This window comes from Tauraco erythrolophus, chromosome 16 (assembly GCF_009769465.1).
Source record: "Tauraco erythrolophus isolate bTauEry1 chromosome 16, bTauEry1.pri, whole genome shotgun sequence".
Lineage (NCBI taxonomy): Eukaryota > Metazoa > Chordata > Aves > Musophagiformes > Musophagidae > Tauraco > Tauraco erythrolophus.
In genome coordinates this window covers 20,690,104-20,707,331 of record NC_141480.1, presented here as the reverse complement: position 1 = coordinate 20,707,331, position 17,228 = coordinate 20,690,104, and the positions used below count along the sequence as shown (strand labels likewise).

At 57.1% G+C, this 17,228-nt stretch overlaps 2 protein-coding genes across 2 annotated transcripts; one reads left to right on the top strand and one right to left on the bottom strand.

Annotated features, from left to right (window-relative positions):
* Nucleotides 1-40: 40 nt before the first annotated feature.
* LOC104383144 (histidine--tRNA ligase, cytoplasmic-like) lies at nucleotides 41-5,131 on the bottom strand. Its single transcript, XM_086621906.1, has 12 exons — nucleotides 4,946-5,131; nucleotides 4,734-4,853; nucleotides 3,925-4,029; nucleotides 3,665-3,805; nucleotides 3,323-3,430; nucleotides 3,058-3,156; nucleotides 2,666-2,759; nucleotides 2,436-2,563; nucleotides 2,094-2,336; nucleotides 1,169-1,285; nucleotides 739-885; nucleotides 41-490 (listed from the first exon to the last, which is right to left on the bottom strand). The coding sequence occupies exons 1-12, from the start codon at nucleotides 5,129-5,131 to the stop codon at nucleotides 434-436; spliced, it is 1,545 nt and encodes a 514-aa protein (XP_086478032.1). The 3' UTR covers nucleotides 41-433.
* Nucleotides 5,132-5,269: 138 nt separating this feature from the next.
* Nucleotides 5,270-16,549, top strand: ZMAT2 (zinc finger matrin-type 2). The gene is made up of 6 exons (XM_086621454.1): nucleotides 5,270-5,328; nucleotides 9,361-9,454; nucleotides 9,956-10,079; nucleotides 11,875-11,948; nucleotides 14,122-14,267; nucleotides 16,130-16,549. Exons 1-6 carry the CDS (start codon nucleotides 5,311-5,313, stop codon nucleotides 16,271-16,273), a joined length of 600 nt encoding a protein of 199 aa, XP_086477580.1. The 5' UTR covers nucleotides 5,270-5,310; the 3' UTR covers nucleotides 16,274-16,549.
* The last annotated feature ends 679 nt before the right edge of the window (nucleotides 16,550-17,228 follow it).

Here is a 17,228-nt window from a genome sequence, read left to right as displayed (position 1 = left end):
CACTGCCACTCTCTCCCCAAGTCCTGAGCCCGCAGACACGCCACAGATTTGCCCCTCTACTCCAGAGCTCGGCCTGATCCTGCCTGAGCTGCAGCACGTCCATGTGTGCCCGTGGTGCCGCCACACGACCGCCTGCCATGGATGGAAACGGCCGTACAGTTACAGGTACTGCGACACCAAGAACTCACAAGCTTGACGTGTCTCTCAGAGATGTTAACCAAAAGGCTAACTTGATGACTGCGCTGTCCAGAGCTTTGAAAACCCACTTGCTCCTTTCCAAGCAGATAGCCCGTGTTGACACTGCCTTAGCCTGGGCAGATGGCCCTCAGGCTAGTAGATGGTGATCAGACTTGGGTGGGAAGTGAATAGCTAAGGGCACTAGAGGGCTCCAGTTGAACAGCAGTTCAGTCAAGCAGCTCTGGCCAGAAAAGTCCTAGGGCTCCAGCCTTCTTCTGATCTCATCAACAAGCTTTTCTCTTGGGATATCAACCTACAAAGCAAACAGAGAGGAGGAGGTAGCAACACTGGAACCCTGAGCAGAGAATGGTTCGATCTGGCCCTAAGGACTTGCTGTGGATACCAGTGCCGTTTGTGACTGGTTTTCTGGAGCAGTCACCCGATGGATTTGTCCTATAGCTCCCCAAAGGAACACCACCACTGAGGGAAAACCCAGAACCTTTCAGGAATCTCTAGATTTCGAAAGCACTTTTGAAACTTGGTGTAAAAAGGCATTCTCACCTCCTCTCTTGTTGCGACATCTCGCAGCTTGATGACTCCATCTGTCAGCTCTTGCTCTCCCACAATGGCAGCAAGGGGGATCCCTGTGTCCTCGCAGTACTGCAGCTGCTTCAGCAGTTTAGGATCCTTCTTGTACAGCATCTCTGCCTAGCAGGGAGTGGAAAAGGTGAATCGTTACCACAAAATTTGCTCTGATGGATCTTGGAGCAAACCAGCCAGCACCAAAACCCCACAGAAAATTCTGTCTCATTATTCCTGCAGCAGGTGGTTGCCTTTAGTGCTCTCAGCTGTTCTTCTCTGCCTGCCGGATCTCAGACTGATTCCCAGATCTCAGAGAGACACACAACTAATAGAGCTGGACTTGCTGTGCTACAGCTCCCTTCAGGCTCTCCCTCCCTCACCTGCACCAGCACCAAGCCCAAGTCTTTACCTTGATCCCTGCATCCCACAGCTCGGAGATGAGCTTCAGCCTTGCAGCGAGTAAGTGTTTCTGAGGTGTTGCCACCAGCACTTGTGTCTCAGTCGTTCGAACTTTCTGCCCTGAAGCCTGCAGGGACAGACACACTGGTGGGGCTGACCAGCTCCAAGGGAATCTGCAGCTCACAACAGAAGCTCATCCCACGGTATCTTCTGACGTTAGCTCCCCAAAACAAGCGTGCTCAAGAGCTAACCGTCGCCATTCAGTGAACATTACTGGGCAAGGCTTCCAGAGGCAAAAAGAGTGCACAGATAAGACAACCTGAGCACATTTAATGAGTTCCCAGAGAATCTGCATTGTGACACACTACTTAATCGTGTGCTGCTGTTTCTGTGGGATCTTGGCCTTCCTCCCTCCCTCCTGGATGTGACCTGGACAGCTTTCCAATGTCTCCTTTGATCCTTCAGGTACAAACCCGCTGCCTCAGCCTCGCTTGCTATGAATCACAAGCTCAGAGCTAAACGCAGAGCAACGAATTTCCTCACGGGCTTTCCGAGGGTGCTCACCACAGAGCAGGTGCCAGAGCTGTTACCAAATTCATCACTTCACAGTCCCCAGGACAGAAAAGTTCCCAGGCAAGAGACAAAAGCAAAATGACCACCAGTGCACAAAGTTCAGAGCCAGGAGCAGAGCTCAGGGCCCGTCTCCGACGCTTCCTTGGCGTCTGCTGTTAACCGCTGCCCTCAGCTGCCCACGCCGGCATCCCGACGGGCTGCAGAAAAGGGCTCTGTCTTCTGTGCATGGACATTCAGGCAGAAGAGGAACCGCCCTTGCCTCCAGAGTTCTTTCCCCTCCAACACTGTGGAGCTGTAGAGCTCCATAATGAACAGTAGCTGGCTTCCTAGAGCCCTCCCCATGCACTGCCTGCAGCACCTACCTTCACTCTCTGCTCCAGGATGGAGAAGATCCGCTCGATCCCAATGCTGACCCCCACGCAGGGCACCTTCCGCCCCTTGGGATCAAACATCCCCACCAGCCCGTCGTAGCGACCGCCTCCGGCCACGCTCCCAACGCTGGCTGCCTCCTCCACATGGTCGTTCTCCTGCTGCAGCAGGACAGCCTCGAAGATCACCCCCGTGTAATAGTCCAGGCCCCGTGCCAGGCTCAGGTCGAAGGAGATCTGCAGGGCACAGGGAAGCCCCGTCACTGGGCGCACCCGGGAGGCCCGGGCTGCCCGGCCACGAGGGCAGCACCTCCACCAGCCTCTGCACCTCCTCACCTTCCCGGTGATGCCAAACAGGGTCAGGTACTCAAACAGCAGCTTCATGTCGCCCAGCCCCTCCTTGGCCAGCTTGTTCTGGGACAGCTTTGGGTCCTGGAGAAGCCGCTCGATCAGGTCCAGGCCACCTGCAGGAGCGAGCCATGCCTCAGGTGTGCCTGTACCCCTCTGTCGCTGGCCCTGCCTGGCCTGGGAGAACAAGGCCAAGGGCTCGACCCCACAGTGCTCACCGTGCAGCTGGACGTACTCCCCGATGCGATCCGCAGCCTCGGGAGAGAGCCCCTTCTCTCCCACCATCTCCTTCTTCACGTCCTCCCATGGCAGCTGGGAGGAGAAACACAAACCTCTGCTGCTGCGAGACACGCTCGTCACCCACTGCCTCCGCAGCGCGTGCAGGGTCAGCAGTCTCACCGCCGATCCGCACCTCTCTCATGGGAATTGTTACAGGAACCACTGGAAACCCCGGGCTTTATTCCTAACCATGCCCAGGAGCTCCCCAAACCCTTTCCAACACCAACGGCTTAGCTGCTGTGAACCTCTTCGTGACGGGAACAGCCACAGAACTGTCCAGCCCACGACACCCACCCTCCGATACTGGGAACAACCTCCCCACAACGCTCACCTTGTCCAGCTTGTCCACAGCCGAGCATGCCATTAGGAACTGGCTTTCTGGGATGCCACAGGCAGCAAACACGCCGCTCAGGATCCGCCGGTCGTTGACCTGTGGGTGGGAGAAGCACGCTCGGCTTGGGACATCCTGCCACCACCGTTTCTTCCTGCCCCAGCAGCGCGGGCAGCCGCAGCCGTTGGCCTTTCCTCGTGCCTTTTCTCCAGCGCCTCGATCCCACGGGAAAGGCGGTACGGAAAGCACTCGGCTCTCATCTCACCTTAATGAGGAAGTCCCCGAGCTGCAGGTCGCTCAGGATCTCATGCACGATCTTCAGGCACTCGGCATCGGGAATCATCGGGTCGAACTGCCCGGCGATGTCAAAATCCTGGAGGAAGAAGAAGTGGGAGAAGCTCCTGGCACAGCCGAGGTGCCCTGGCTCCGCCAGGCGCACCACACAGCCCCGCAACGGCAGGAGCTCGTGGCACAGCTGAGGTGCCCTGGCACAGCCGAGGTGCCCTGGCTCTGCCAGGCACACCACGCAGCCCCGCAGCGGCAGAAGGCAATCCAGCCAGGAAAACCCACCCCAGCCCCTGGCAGCGCCAGCCACCGCAACACTCACGCACTGGTAGAACTCCCGGTAGCGGCCCCGGGTGGTGGCCGGGCTGTCCCGCCTGTACACCTTGCCCACGTGGTAGCGCTTCATGGCGGTGATCTTGTTCAGCGCCAGGTAGCGAGCGAAGGGCACCTGGGCGGCCGAGGAGTTAAGGATGGGACCGTGGAGATGCCCGGGCTCAAGGAGGCGGCACCTCCAAGCGCCCATCACCCCTGTGTCACTCCTGATCGCTAAGGGGGTCACCGCCCCGGGCTGACGGGTACAATGAGCCACACTGAGCTCCTCCAACACCGGGATAACTCCATCTTGTTCCAAAAGCACTGGGAGGGTGGGGTGGGCAGGATGGGAGCGCACAGAGGTGGGGACTGTAACTGGGAGGAGGTAAAACCAGTACGGTGGAACATACTAGTGCACGCCCAGGGAAGAAAGGGCCACGTTGCTGCGGATATTGGACTGGCTGCGGGGCGGTTTGAGGTGGGGTTGTGCCAACCACAGCACGACCAGCTGTGGTGCCCGCCGCTCGGCAGGAAGGGGGTCTCCATCACTGCGACCGGCCCTCCGCTCCGCAGGGCAGCCGTGCCCGGGCAGGATACGGTCAGGTCGTAGCGCAGCGCCAGCAGCTCCCCACCCTGGTCCTGCAGCTCGTAGATGAGCCTCGTGGCCTCCCCGTACTTCCCAGTCAGCGTCTCCTGCGGAGAGGCGGGGGATGCTGGGACCTCGGGGCACCGGGGCTGCCGGGGGTGGGGGGGCACACAGACCCCAGCCTGCCCCAGGTCGTGCAGAGTGGGGAGGGGGGTGACCCACGCCCGCCCCCCAGCGCAGAAGAGGGGGTCCGAGGCCCCATCCCCCCCCAGCGGGGAGCCAAGCGGGGCTGGCACGGCTGCCCCCCGCCCCGGGGGGACCCCCCAGCCCTGCCCCGGGGCACGGGGATGCTCTCCGGTCCCACGGGAGGAGGGGGCACCCACGGGGGGAGCGGGGAGGGTCCCACGGCCCCCCCGGGGGTCACGCACCACCCCCCCCCCGCAAGGCGCGGGCAGCCCCGCCGCCCCCCCGAGCCCCCCCGGCGCCGCCTCACCCGCAGCTCCAGCACGGGGGTGTCGATGGCGGCCGCCCCGTGCCGCTTGAAGCAGCCCACCACGGCGGCGAGGAGCCGGTCGCGGAGCGCCACGGCGGCGGGGGGGTGGTCGCGGGTGCCCTGGCCCGGGACGGAGAGCGGCCGTCAGCGGCGGGGACGGGCAGGGCAGCGCCCGGTAAGCGAGCCGGCGCGGCCCCGCTCCCCACCGCTACCTTGGGCGTCTTCAGAGCCGAGCCGCGCCCGCCGCCGGCCCGGCCCGCCGCTGCCCGCCACTGCCGGGACACGAGGCCGCGGCTTTCGGCCGGCCAGCACCGCGAGAGGCCGGCCCAGCCCCGAGCGGGGCACGGCGGCCCGCGGCGGGGGCCCGCGGGCACCACGAGCCGCCCCAGCCGCAGCATGGCCGGTACGGCGGCACCCGGAAGCGGCCGCGCTCCACGTGACCGCCCGGCCGCGCCGCCTCGGGGCGCTCTAGGCCGGAGCGGCCGGCACTCGTTGGTGCTCGGGCGGACCGCCTCGCTTTACGGCTCCGGCGCTGCCGCGCGACAGTTGCCGTTCCCTCATCGCTCGCACCGTCGACATGGCGTCGGGCAGCGGGGTAGGTGCTGGCGGCGCCGCGCCCGTCCCCGTCCCCTTCCCCTTCACCCGGCAGGCCCGGGGCTGTGCCGGGGGCGGGGCTGCGCGGCCGGGCCCGCTCGGGACGGGCGGGCGGCGGGGAGCGCCGCCGCGCCGCGGCCGGGCTGCGCTCCGGGCCCGCTGCTGGGCCGCGGGGTGCGGAGCCCCTCGGGAGGAAACGCGGCCAGGCCGGGGGTGCCGGGCGGGCAGGGCCCGCGGGGATGCCCCGTCCCCGCGCTTCCCGCGCCGCTGCGCGCTCTGGCTGCGGGCGGCGGGAGGTTTGGGGCGCCCTGAGAGGCCGCCATGCCTCCGGGGTTGGAAGGGGCATGCCGGAAGGGGCATGGCTGGAAGCGGTCTTCCCTTCGTCTTCCCTTCGTCGTCCCTTCGTCGTCCCTTCGTCGTCCCTTCGTCGTCCCTTCGTCTTCCCTTCTCCCCCGCAGAGCTCCTGTTTCAGCCAAGCTGCGGGAGGAGATCCGAGCCTGCCCCAGCCCCGGGGTGGGGGTGCCCGCCGGTCTTCACCCCTTCCAGGGAGGAGCTCAGGGGCCTCCTGGCGCTGGGCCGTGGCAGGGGCAGGCAGCTCCCTCCTGCCCTGCTGCGTTGCCTCTCGGCTGCTCTGGGAAGGGCTTGCCCGTTTCCCAGCTGGCTCTCACGCTGTCCTGCTGAACTTCCTGCCATCTGCCCTGCGTGGATGTCATGGTTTAGGCCGCTCGCTGAAACCAGGACAGTGGAGAAACTGCCCTTTCCGTGACTGTGATCGAAGACTCTGAGTGACTTGATTATTTTATCGGCGTTCCTCAGTTTGTGTAGTGTGGCAGTGAGGTCTTTCTGCCCCTATGGATCCCATAGGATTTGGTGTTGGGAATGCTGAGATCGGACACGTGCGGTGAAAGCCATTGGTGTCACCTGACTGCAGAGCCAGTTTAAACTGGTTTAAACACCTCCAGTAATGCCCCAGACAGCTGTCAGCACCTCTGGGGCTGTGCTTTTCTGCTCTGTTGGCCAGTCTTTCCATCACTGGAAGCCGCTTGCTGGGAAGTAAGCAGTGCTCAGAGAGGTTGGGGAGCAGGATGGCTGCCCGGGAGCGAGATGGGCTCTGTGTTTTATTCCCAGCTGCCGGCAGTTGCGTTCATGTCAGACCGAGCCCGTCTCGAGACACTTGTATTGCTTTATAAGCTTCGATGCTGATACTGGGCAGATCATTCGGTGTCTGTCTCCACAGGGAACAGGCTATGGGACCCTTCTGGGTTTTAATTGTTAGTGCTTACTGGGGACATACTCTCTGTTAACCAAAGCACTTCTTAGAGAAAAGATTTCAGGGCTTGCAGCCGCCCCTGCCTCCAGCAGACCAGTTAAGAAAAGCTCGTGGCTAACCAAGATCTTGGTAGGCATTTGGTTTTAATTTCTTTGATCTTGGTAGGCATTTGGTTTTAATTTCTTTCCCTGTGCCTGGGTGAGGGAGATGGGTACAAGATCTGGGAGAGACTCTTTCCCTTTTATTGCAACGGAAGAGTGGAGCAGCGAGTACGTCGCCTCCTCCCTGAGCTCCCACCAGCTATGATTTGTGACGACGTGCTGCCATGCAGGAACGTCTAGATTCTGGAAAATACCCCCAGACGTTCATTTACACTCCGTGGTATTTTCGTCTCCGTTGCTCAGGGTGGTTAATAAAACCTGTTATGACTTGCTGAAAGTGCTTAGGAAGCTCTGGGAATAAATGAGAATTTTTCTGTGCCTCCCTAAGGCATTTTCCTTCCTATCAGTAGTTGTTCATTCCATTGGAAGGATCGCCGGAGGAGAAAACGTTAAATGACTGTGCTGCTGCTGTAGCTTCAAATGGGATTTATTTCCTTTGGATTGTGATTGGATTCTTGATCTGGCTGAGTGGAGAAGGCGGAGGGGGTGGGGTGGGGGGGTCCTTCTTTCCCAGAGGTGTTTTAAAACACATCTGTCCTTCTCTTAATATGAAACTGAGAGCCTCTCGCTGCCATGCCGAGCGAAACGCAGCTTCTTAACCAAAGGAGAGGTGTCTTCTCCAGAAGGCGAAGAAGCATCTGAGCTGTAACTGTTGCCAGGTGCAGGGGCCTTCGCTGCAGGTGGGGCAGCACTGGGAAGAGGCTGTGCTGCTTTGGTGAGAGCAGAGTGAATGGAAATGGGATTCTTCTCCAGACACTTCTGCCCTCAGTGTTGGTGACTAAGGAAAAAGTAAAAAATCCCCCCTGAAAAGGAGAGTCTTTATTTTCTTCAGTGCCAGCTTTACTTGAATTGACCTGAGAATCACAGAATCACAGAATGGTTTGGGTTGGAAGGGACCTCAAAGATCATCCAGTTCCAACCCCCCTGCCATGGCTAGGGACACCCTCCACTACACCAGGTTGCCCAAAGCCTCATCCAGCCTGGCCTTGAACACTGCCAGGGATGGGGCAGCCACAACTTCTCTGGGCAACCTGTGCCAGTGCCTCACCAGCCTCAGAGGGAAGAATTTCTTCCTTAGATCCAATCTAAATCTCCCCTTTTTCAGTGTAAAGCCATTGCCCCGTGTCCTGTCACTACACGCCCTTGTCCAAAGCCCCTCTCCAGCTTTCCTGTAGCCCCCTTCAGGTACTGGAAGGCTGCAATAAGATCACCCCGGAGCCTTCTCTTCTCCAGCCTGAACAGCCCCAACTCTCTCAGCCTGTCTTCAAAGGAGAGGTGTTCCAGCCCTCTGATCATCTTTGTGGCCCTCCTCTGGACCGCTCCAGCAGCTCCATGTCCTTCTTGTGTTGGGGATTCCAGAGCTGAAGATCTGTTCACGCAACTTATCCTGCCCTGCTGCCAGGGCAGAGTGCTCCGGGGAGAGGCCGAGGGGCCAGTCTGCCTCCAAGGTGTTTCCCCCCTTCCCTGTGTGTCTGCAGCAGGAAGCTGCAGGACAGCTTACCATGCAGGTGCTTTCCTGCTGCCACCACTCCCTGCCTTGACAGGTGGAGTTTTGTTCATACACGTGTGTCACTTGGAAGAACTCCTACTGGTTCCTGCGATTCCCTGGCAAACTCAGCGCGTAGGCTTTCGGAGAGCAGGCACGCGCAGCCCGCCGTGCTCCTGCGTTCGGATCACACTCTTCGCCAGGTCCTGGTGTGTTTCACGGCTTCCTCATCTGGTATTTGCACCTTGGGTTTAACTGGCTTTTGGAAGTTCGTGTCACCTGCTGATGACCATGCTGCGTTTGCCAGGTGGCATTTCTGAGTTCGATGGGTCTGACTCCCCTCTGTGCCTGTTTCTCGAAGCAAAAGCCTGGGTGATCGTCTCAGATCACCAGGAGCCGTTAAGATAAACTCATTACCTTTCCCAGTGCTTTGAAACCCTTCTTGAAGAAGTAGGTAGAGGCGTGCTCAGCCTTGTTCTCTTCAGCTGCATCCTTAATTCCCGGATACGAGAACAGCGGGCGTGGGGATCACAGAATCCCAGAATGTCAGGGATTGGAAGGGACCTTAAAGGATCATCTAGTCCAATCGCTCTGCTGGAGCAGGACCACCTAGATCAGATCACACACGAACGCATCCAGGCGGGTTTGGAACATCCCCAGAGAAGGAGACTCCACAACCTCTCTGGGCAGCCTGTTCCAGTGTTCTGTTCCCCTTACTGGGAAGAAGTTCTTCCTCATGTTTAAGCAGAACCTCCTATGTTCCAGCTTAGATCCATTTCCCCTTGTCCTATCGTTGGATGGCACTGAGAAGAGCCTGGCTCTATCCTCAGGACAGTCACCCTTTACATATTTATAAATATTAATGAGGTCTCCCCCAGTCTCCTCCAAGCTAAAGAGACCCAGCTCCCTCAGCCTTTCCTCAGAAGGGAGATGCTCCACTCCCTTCATCATCGTCGTGGCCCTGCGCTGGACTCACAACATGACACAACATGACACGATGCCCCTGATTTACTGGTGCAGCTGCACAAGCCAAGCAATTCCACCTCTTTCCCCATCCTCCCCTCAGAGCTGGTCCAACTTTACAATAAACGTTCACACACTTTTCTTCCTTCCCAGACTAAGAACTTGGACTTCCGCCGAAAGTGGGACAAAGACGAATACGAGAAACTTGCGGAGAAGCGGCTCACAGAAGAGAGAGAGAAGAAAGATGGTGGGTAGTGTTCTGACTCCAGGCAAGCTTTGCTCATCTGGCAGTGAGTCAGCCAAACCCTTGGAGTTGGAGAGGGAGACAGTGGCTAGAAGTGAAACCCCAGAGGGAAACAGCAGCAATTCAAGGCTGCCGTGCTCCCATCCTTTCTCCTGTGCTTGCCACTGAATGTATTTTTTGGGCAAAAGTGATTACTGAGAACCTTCGCCTCTGCCTGTTCTTTGGGGAGGCAGAGGAACAGTCAGCCCCTGGAAACAAGGAGATCTCAGAGTATGACCAAATCACAGCTGGAGATACCTCACAGATCTACGTGGTTCTAATAGGAACCAGTAAATAGTGAGGAGGAAATTATATTCTTCACTGATTTAAAAAAAGAAGCAGAATTTCTGCATGACTCAAGTAGTTCCCAGCAGGCCCCTTTTCTTCATCAAGGGCAATGTGAAATCCAGCATGTTAAGCTTGACCTTTTCTGATAACCAGTTTGGTTTTTTGCGTATGCTTTAGGCAAACCAGCTCAGCCCGTCAAAAGGGAACTCCTGCGGCACCGAGACTACAAGGTGGACCTGGAATCGAAGCTGGGGAAGACCATCGTCATCACCAAAACTACCCCTCAGTCGGAGATGGGAGGGTAGGTGTGGCCTTCTTGGTGGTGTCTCGGAGTTGTGCTGCTGAGAGAAGGGGGCTGTGATGCAGCAGTGAGCCCTTACGGTGCACTAGGAGGTGGTTTCTCCTCCTGTGTTTGGAGCCTGGTGCCGCGGTGCTGAGCTGTGGTACGCCTGAACTGGGTCTCCTGGGGTAATGTGTGGAAAAGATAGAATCATAGAATCATGGAATGGTTTGGGTTGGAAGGGACCTCAAAGATCATCTAGTTCCAACCCCCCTGCCATGGGCAGGGACACCCTCCACTACACCAGGTTGCCCAAAGCCTCATCCAACCTGGCCTTGAACACTGCCAGGGATGGGGCAGCCACAGCTTCTCTGGGCAACCTGTGCCAGTGCCTCAGCACCCTCTGAGTGAAAAATTTCTTCCTTATATCCAATCTAAATCTCCCCTCTTTCAGTTTAAATCCATTGCCCTTGTCCAAAGCCCCTCTCCAGCTTTCCTGTAGGCCACCTTTAGGTACTGGAAGGCTGTGATAAGACCACCCCGGAGCCTTCTCTTCTCCAGGCTCAACAGCCCCAACTCTCTCAGCCTGTCTCCATAGCAGATGATCCTCGGATCATCTTTGTGGCCTCCTCTGGACCCGCTCCAGCAGCTCCATGTCCTTCTTGTGCTGGAGACCCCAGAGCTGAACGCAGTATTCCAGGTGGGGTCTCACGAGAGCAGAGCAGAGGGGGGCAGAAACCCCTCCCTTGACCTGCTGCCCACGCTAGACGGCAGATGCAGCAGGAAAATCCCTTGGGATGTGATTACTTGGTATCGGTGTTGCTCTGCTCTCCTGTAGCAACAACTGGGGCAGGTCTCTGCTGCTGGCGTGGGTTTTGTTAGTGCGGAGGCCTGCTTGCCGTGAGACCCCCTCTGCTGCTGATTTGAGCTTCTGATTCGGATATCCGTGCACTGGGAACGGAGACATCCAGATACCTGCTCTCTACTTAGGGATATGGTTTATTGGGGGATTAGGGACGGTTGGACTGGATGATCTCTAAGGTCTTTTCCAACCTAGAAATCTATGAATCTATGAATCTCAGGAGTGGTGTTTGGCCACTGTTTGTGTGGGTCATGTTTGGGCAAAGTCTGGAAGGTTTCTTAGCTCACCCTAATCCATCCAGAGGTTGAGAAGAATAAATTTGTGCCCTTAAGAGTAAGCCTGTCAGTGTCTCACTGCCGTAGCCGAATAGCCAGCAGTGCCAGGGAGATGCACAGCCCGGCACAGCAGCCAGGGATGGAAGCGCCAGCCCTGGCTGGGTTCTTGCAACAGCTCTCAAGACGAGCAGAAAGCACCGATGTATAAAGCAGGGAGTTGCTGCTGGGAGCACTTCCCTGGCAGCCAGGTGGGAGCCTTCGGCAGGCTGGAAACCTGGGCCGCGTGGCCAGCCCGGCCTTGGAGGAGGGCAGCCAAGCCCTGCGGGGTCGCAGAGTCCATCCCACCCTGTTGGTTGTGACTGGAAGGGGAAGGTGCTGCAGCTGGCATGTTACTGATCAGCTCATAACGTGGTTTCTGTCATCCGTCAGAGAGGCACCAGCATAGGGGTTGGTACCTCCGGTGTTCCCCCAGGCACTTCTGTCAGTCTGGAGCGCACCCTTGCACGTTTCTTTTCCCTGAGGCTCTCTGTGATGGAAGTAGCTTCCCTCTTGCCTGAAGAAAGGAGCTGTATCCCAAGTGGCGTGCAGGTTTCACGTTTTAGATTCTCTCAAATAGTTGTCGCGGGAGATGGGGTTTGTCTCATGCTTTGGCGGTAACGTTTTTTGTCTCTCCTGCCAGGTATTACTGCAACGTGTGTGACTGCGTGGTGAAGGACTCCATTAACTTCCTGGATCACATCAATGGCAAAAAACGTAAGGATGGGTTTTCTGCTGTGTTGCAGGGTCAGTTGAGTTGGAGGGCTGTTCCCATCACACATCACTGGTGTATGATAGGCATACTTGGATCAAAGTGTGCTTTGGAGATCAGGATGTGGTCAGTGTTTGCTCCTGAGAGCTGCTGCCTTGATCTGCTGGCACCTTCTCTGGGCTGCTGGACCATTCCTGTGGAATAAGCCAGGAAGAAATAGTGGTCGGGTTGCTCTGGTTAGGGGGAAGTGCCTGCACTGCAAGAAGCTCAGGGTCAGCAAATCCTGATGTCTCCTCTGAAAATCTGGAGATGGGCTTTTTTAGAGAATCGAAACTCTGGAGAAAGTCTTAGATAAGTAAAAGGTATGGGACTAGCCTGTTTTTGGATTGGAAGCTTCTCTTTGTAGAAGTTGAGGATGAAGCTCAAAACTAGCTGGTCCCTGAGCTCCAGATTACGGATCGGAGTTTACGAGGATGGAGGCCGTGGTCTGCTGAGGAGCAGAGACAGGAGTGGGGCAGGACGCCGCCGGAGTTGGGTCCGGCAGCGTGGTGGTGTTACTGTGGTGTACCCATCTCTGGTTCTTCCTCTCCGTTGCTGTAGTGATGCAGTTCACTTCACCTGAGATCACGGCAAGAGGAAAGAGTTCTCCGTTTGTCAGTCTGTTCCCTTCCCGTGTTTGACTGTACCCTCCTTGCACTGACTCATTTCCCGGCTGTGGGCATCGCTTCTTGGTGTGTTCAGAGGGTGGGGAAAGTGGGAAAAGTAAAGGAGCAGCAGGACGCACTGACACACCCTTGGCACGTCGTTCCACTCCTGAAGATGATTTTGGCTCCCTGTGGAAGTCAACCAGTTGCCCCTTCTCAGGAGGGCAGGGATGTGTCTGATGCAGACCTGCACCCTTGGCTGATTGAACCTTGGAGAAATGGGGGGTTCAGCAGAGGACATGAGGGCACGTTTTCTGTAGCTGGGGAAACAGAACCCAGCGTGTTAAAGCCCTCTGCTTTTAGGGGAGCGGGAGGAGGACGCCGAAGCGCTTTGTTTGACATCTTGGGAGATTAGCAATAAGTCCCTAGGAGAGAATCTGGAACCAAAAATCCTGGCATGACTTTGTGCATGGGCCCGAGGCGAAGGCTTGAGCCGGGCTTGGCGAGTGGCCGATGCAGAGTAGTTCTGTACCGAATTTACAGCGTGAGTTGGGAGCTTTTGATCCAGCCCGTAAATCCGGCCGAAGCCTGCTGCGTAGTTTGAGCTTCCAAGTGCTGCTGCATCCTGAGACGAACCTGTGCGCAGCTGCTGGAGGTAACGGGCTGTTTGGATCCACCAGCCAGTGCAGGTTGGAGACATCTCCAGGGACAGCCCTTTCACCCTAGGCTTACTCATGAGCCGAAACCTGGGAATCTGCTCCAAACTGCCGCTGAATCAGAGACCCAGCTTAACATTTCCTGTCTCTGCTTTAGCTAGAAATGTCCTGGGTGGTCAGGATCTCTTACTGAGAGGCACTGATGTCTTGTTTAGCTTCTCCCACTGCTGAGAGATGCCATCCTACCAGTTTTATTCTAGCCCCTTTTTCAACACTCCAGCCCCTTTTTTTCCCCACTGGTCCAAGATTAAATTTCCAGAACACCGACGTGATGGGGAGCATCCTAATAGGGAACCTAAAAAGAATAGGCCGCATCCTCCTTCCTGTTGCAAGTAACGTACAGATCATACTGGTGTAGGTTATGGTGTCCCTCAAAAGCCCATCCCCTCTGATACACGAAGTCCCAGTTTGCGTAGGAATATGGGACCGGATGAGCACAGAACGCACGTGTCTCCCTGTGGGAGGAGGCACTGCTGTGTCGCACTCCCCAAGCGGGGTCTGGGTTACCCGAATGCCCGTGGTGAGACGTGGTGTGGGGAGGAGTCCCTGGAGGCTGGGACGTGCCAGGCTTTGCTGCTCGGGCACGTGGGGGATGATGCTGGTCCCTGCACTTCGAGTGGTGGGTGGGTTGGGAGTTCGGTCAGGTTGGAGCTCAGCCTGGAGAGCGTGCAGCCTTGTGCATGAGTGTAGTCTGGCCCTGGAAGCTGCTTTGAGGGTTGCGTGACAGGTAGGAAGAGGTATTGCCCTTGGGACTGGGGACAGGTCTTCAAAGGCTGGGAGTGTTGCTGAACACAGCTGATGCCACTCCTGTTTTCTAGACCAGAGAAATCTGGGCATGTCCATGCGAGTGGAGCGCTCGACGCTGGACCAGGTAAAGAAACGCTTTGAGGTGAACAAGAAGAAGATGGAGGAGAAGCAGAAGGACTATGACTTTGAGGAGAGAATGAAGGAACTCCGCGAGGAGGTGAGTCTGGGCAATGGCTGACGGAGCAAAGCCCCTCAGAAACATGTTTTGTGAGGAAATCAGCCCTGGTTCCTAATCTTGTTCTCCAGAGGTCTTGTTCTCGGTAGCGTGGGCTGCTTGCCTGCTGCTATGAGTGGGATTTGTTTCTTTGTTGTTTCTTTTTAAAAAGTTCTCTGCTGCTGTCCCTGTAAACCCGTTTCCCCTCTTTCTGGGTGAGGGTAACTTTAGATACTTCAGGTTTCCACTTAGACCAGCACAGCCCTGGCAATGCACCTGGTTTTTGTCTCCCATTAATGGTGTTTGAACGTGTGTGGTCTGATAAGCAGATGTGTGTCTTTGTCCCTCATCTTCCATGGTTCTTAGGATTGCTGGGGTCGTTCTCCACGTGGCATGTTGCTTCTGCGTGGCCTTCCCTGGCTGCGGAATGCTTTTGTGAGTGGTGTGCTGTGGTGTGAGATGCGTGTGGAGGCAGTGAAAGGCAGCAGATTCCTCTCAAACCCGGGCTTAGGTGTCAGCTCCCTGACACGAATGTCATAGAATCACAGAATGGTTTGGGTGGGAAGGGACCTCAAAGATCATCCAGTTCCATCCCCCCCTGCCATGGGCACGGACATCTTCTGCTACACCAGGTTGCTCAAAGCCTCATCCAACCTGGCCTTGAACACTTCCAGGGATGGGGCAGCCACAACTTCTCTGGGCAACCTGTGCCAGTGCCTCACCACCCTCTGAGTGAAAAATTTCTTTCTTATATCCAATCGAAATCTCCCCTCTTTCAGTTTAAATCCATTGCCCCGTGTCCTGTCACTACACGCCCTTGTAAAAAGTCCCTCCCCAGCCTTCCTGTCCACCCCCTTTAGGTACTGGAAGGCTGCAAGTTTGTTTGAAAATCTGACAAAGTCCTGACAGTCGAGGAGCTTCTGTGGATGCTTCTCCTGCATCAGCAGTCACAAAACAACCACATGTTCAAAATTGCTGCCTGTTTGGGTCTCCCTGCCCAAGCCCTGAGCGTTGCTTCGCTGCAGGGACACTTTTGGGGCACTCTGCTCCCGACCAGCATTTGGAGCTGCTCAGCCTCATCTGCCCAGGGGAGGCAGGAGACAGGTGCCCTGGCAGTGCAGGGAGTGCTGGGCGTTGAAAAGCTACTGCCAGTCAGTGGGTGGCAACAAAGCCGTCAGCAGCAACTTTTGGTGGAGCTTTCTGCAGGGCACGGGTGTCTCCAGTAGCCGCGGCACAGCGGCCGGTGCTGGGAACGGCAGGAGCAGTTGCTAAGCTGGGAGCTGGAGCCACGCTTCTGTGGCGCCCGGTACAAGCCTGGCACCGTTGCAGGGCGTGTGATCCTTGCGGAGCGAAACCCTTGGGTGAGAGCAGTGCAAATTCTTTGATGCCAACCCCCCCCCCCACCCCAGAGCTGCTCAGAACTCCAGCTTCTGTTCCAGTGAGCAGCTGTCGCTCCGCCAAGCTGGAAGTCAACAGGCAGCAACGTTCAGCATCACAGTCACCAGAACAGGGGAACTGGTCCCAGTGTGAGGGAAACGCCTCCTGCTTTAAAACCAGCTCCTTCTTGCCTCAGCATCGATTCCAGACAAAACTTGGGACGTTTATTCCAAAGAGTTTCATAACACTTCTTTTTGGGTGTGTCCTCAGGGTGACTCTGCTCTTGGAGGGGTGGGTGAGGTGGTCTGGAGACAGCAGGAAACCTCCTCCTGGGAAGCTGCAGCCCAGGGTTTCCTATTGCTGCTTTATTTCCTCAGGCACAACCTGCTGTTGGCAGGACATGGGTTAACCGTGCGGTGCCCGGTGTCTCAGGACCTCACGTGGCTCAGGAGGGTCAAACCATTCTGCTGTTGTGTCCCTTGCTGCAGGAGGAGAAGGCCAAAGCCTACAAGAAGGAGAAGCAGAGAGAGAAGAAGAGGCGGGCGGAGGAAGAGTTGGCGTTCGAAGAGGACGACGAAATGGCGGCTGTGATGGGTTTCTCCGGTTTCGGCTCAACCAAGAAGAATCACTGAGCAGCTCTGGACTCTCCTCTTCCTTCAACCAGGTTGTTTTTACCCCGGGGACTCTGGATAACAGACTTGATTGAGGACTTGTGTGTAAATCTCCCCGTAAAAGTCGGCTGGAGGAGCCGAAAAGCGATTCCGTGCTCTACCTGTGCTGCAGAACGAGCTCCGCCTGTCCTTATCTTCCCACCTCCTTCTGTGTCCTGGATCCGGCTGCTCCCCGCCGCTCCGTGGCCTGGCGCGCGCGGGGCAGCGTTCCGCTGGGTGCGTGTCGGTGTCAATAAAGCGCAGCACTTCTGTACGGGTGGCCTGGTGCAGAATTCATCTAATTGTCAACCAGGCGGCGGCGTTACGGGCCCTACTGGTCAACCGGGCCGTGTGCGAGACCCAGGGAGCGATTCCGTTGCTTTATGGATCGCGGAACGGCGGGAAACGTGCCGCAGCGGGCGGTGTTGGGCGCCACAACCTGCGTCTTTGTGGTTTGGGCTGGGCAGAGCTGGTGGCTGCACGGAGTCTGGGTCGCTGAAACTTCCCTGTGCGTTTTATCCGCAAGGGATATTTCCCCGCTTTTCTCCGTGCTTCATCCCGTAACTTTGGGATCTTTAAGGCAGGGGAGAAATTCCTCCCCGACGACTGATGTAGGATAGAGCGAATGAAAGGAAGGTGCACGCGATTCGCCAGAAATAAATGGATTGTTTTCATGGGTCCTGGGGTGGGAGCTGGATTCCTTCCTTGTTTTGAGAGCCCCTGCTTCCCACCGAGAAGAGCTGCTGGTACCTCCCGAGGTGGGCAGAGCCAGCAGTGGCCTGGGGACCTTGAGGGAGGTGAGGGCAAGTCCTGTGCCCCCCTCTTGGCTCAGCTGCCAGCTCCCCTCTGCAGGCAGTCGCTGTCATTCCGTGCTTTTTCACAGAATCCCAGAATGTCAGGGATTGGAAGGGACCTTAAAGGATCATCTAGTCCAATC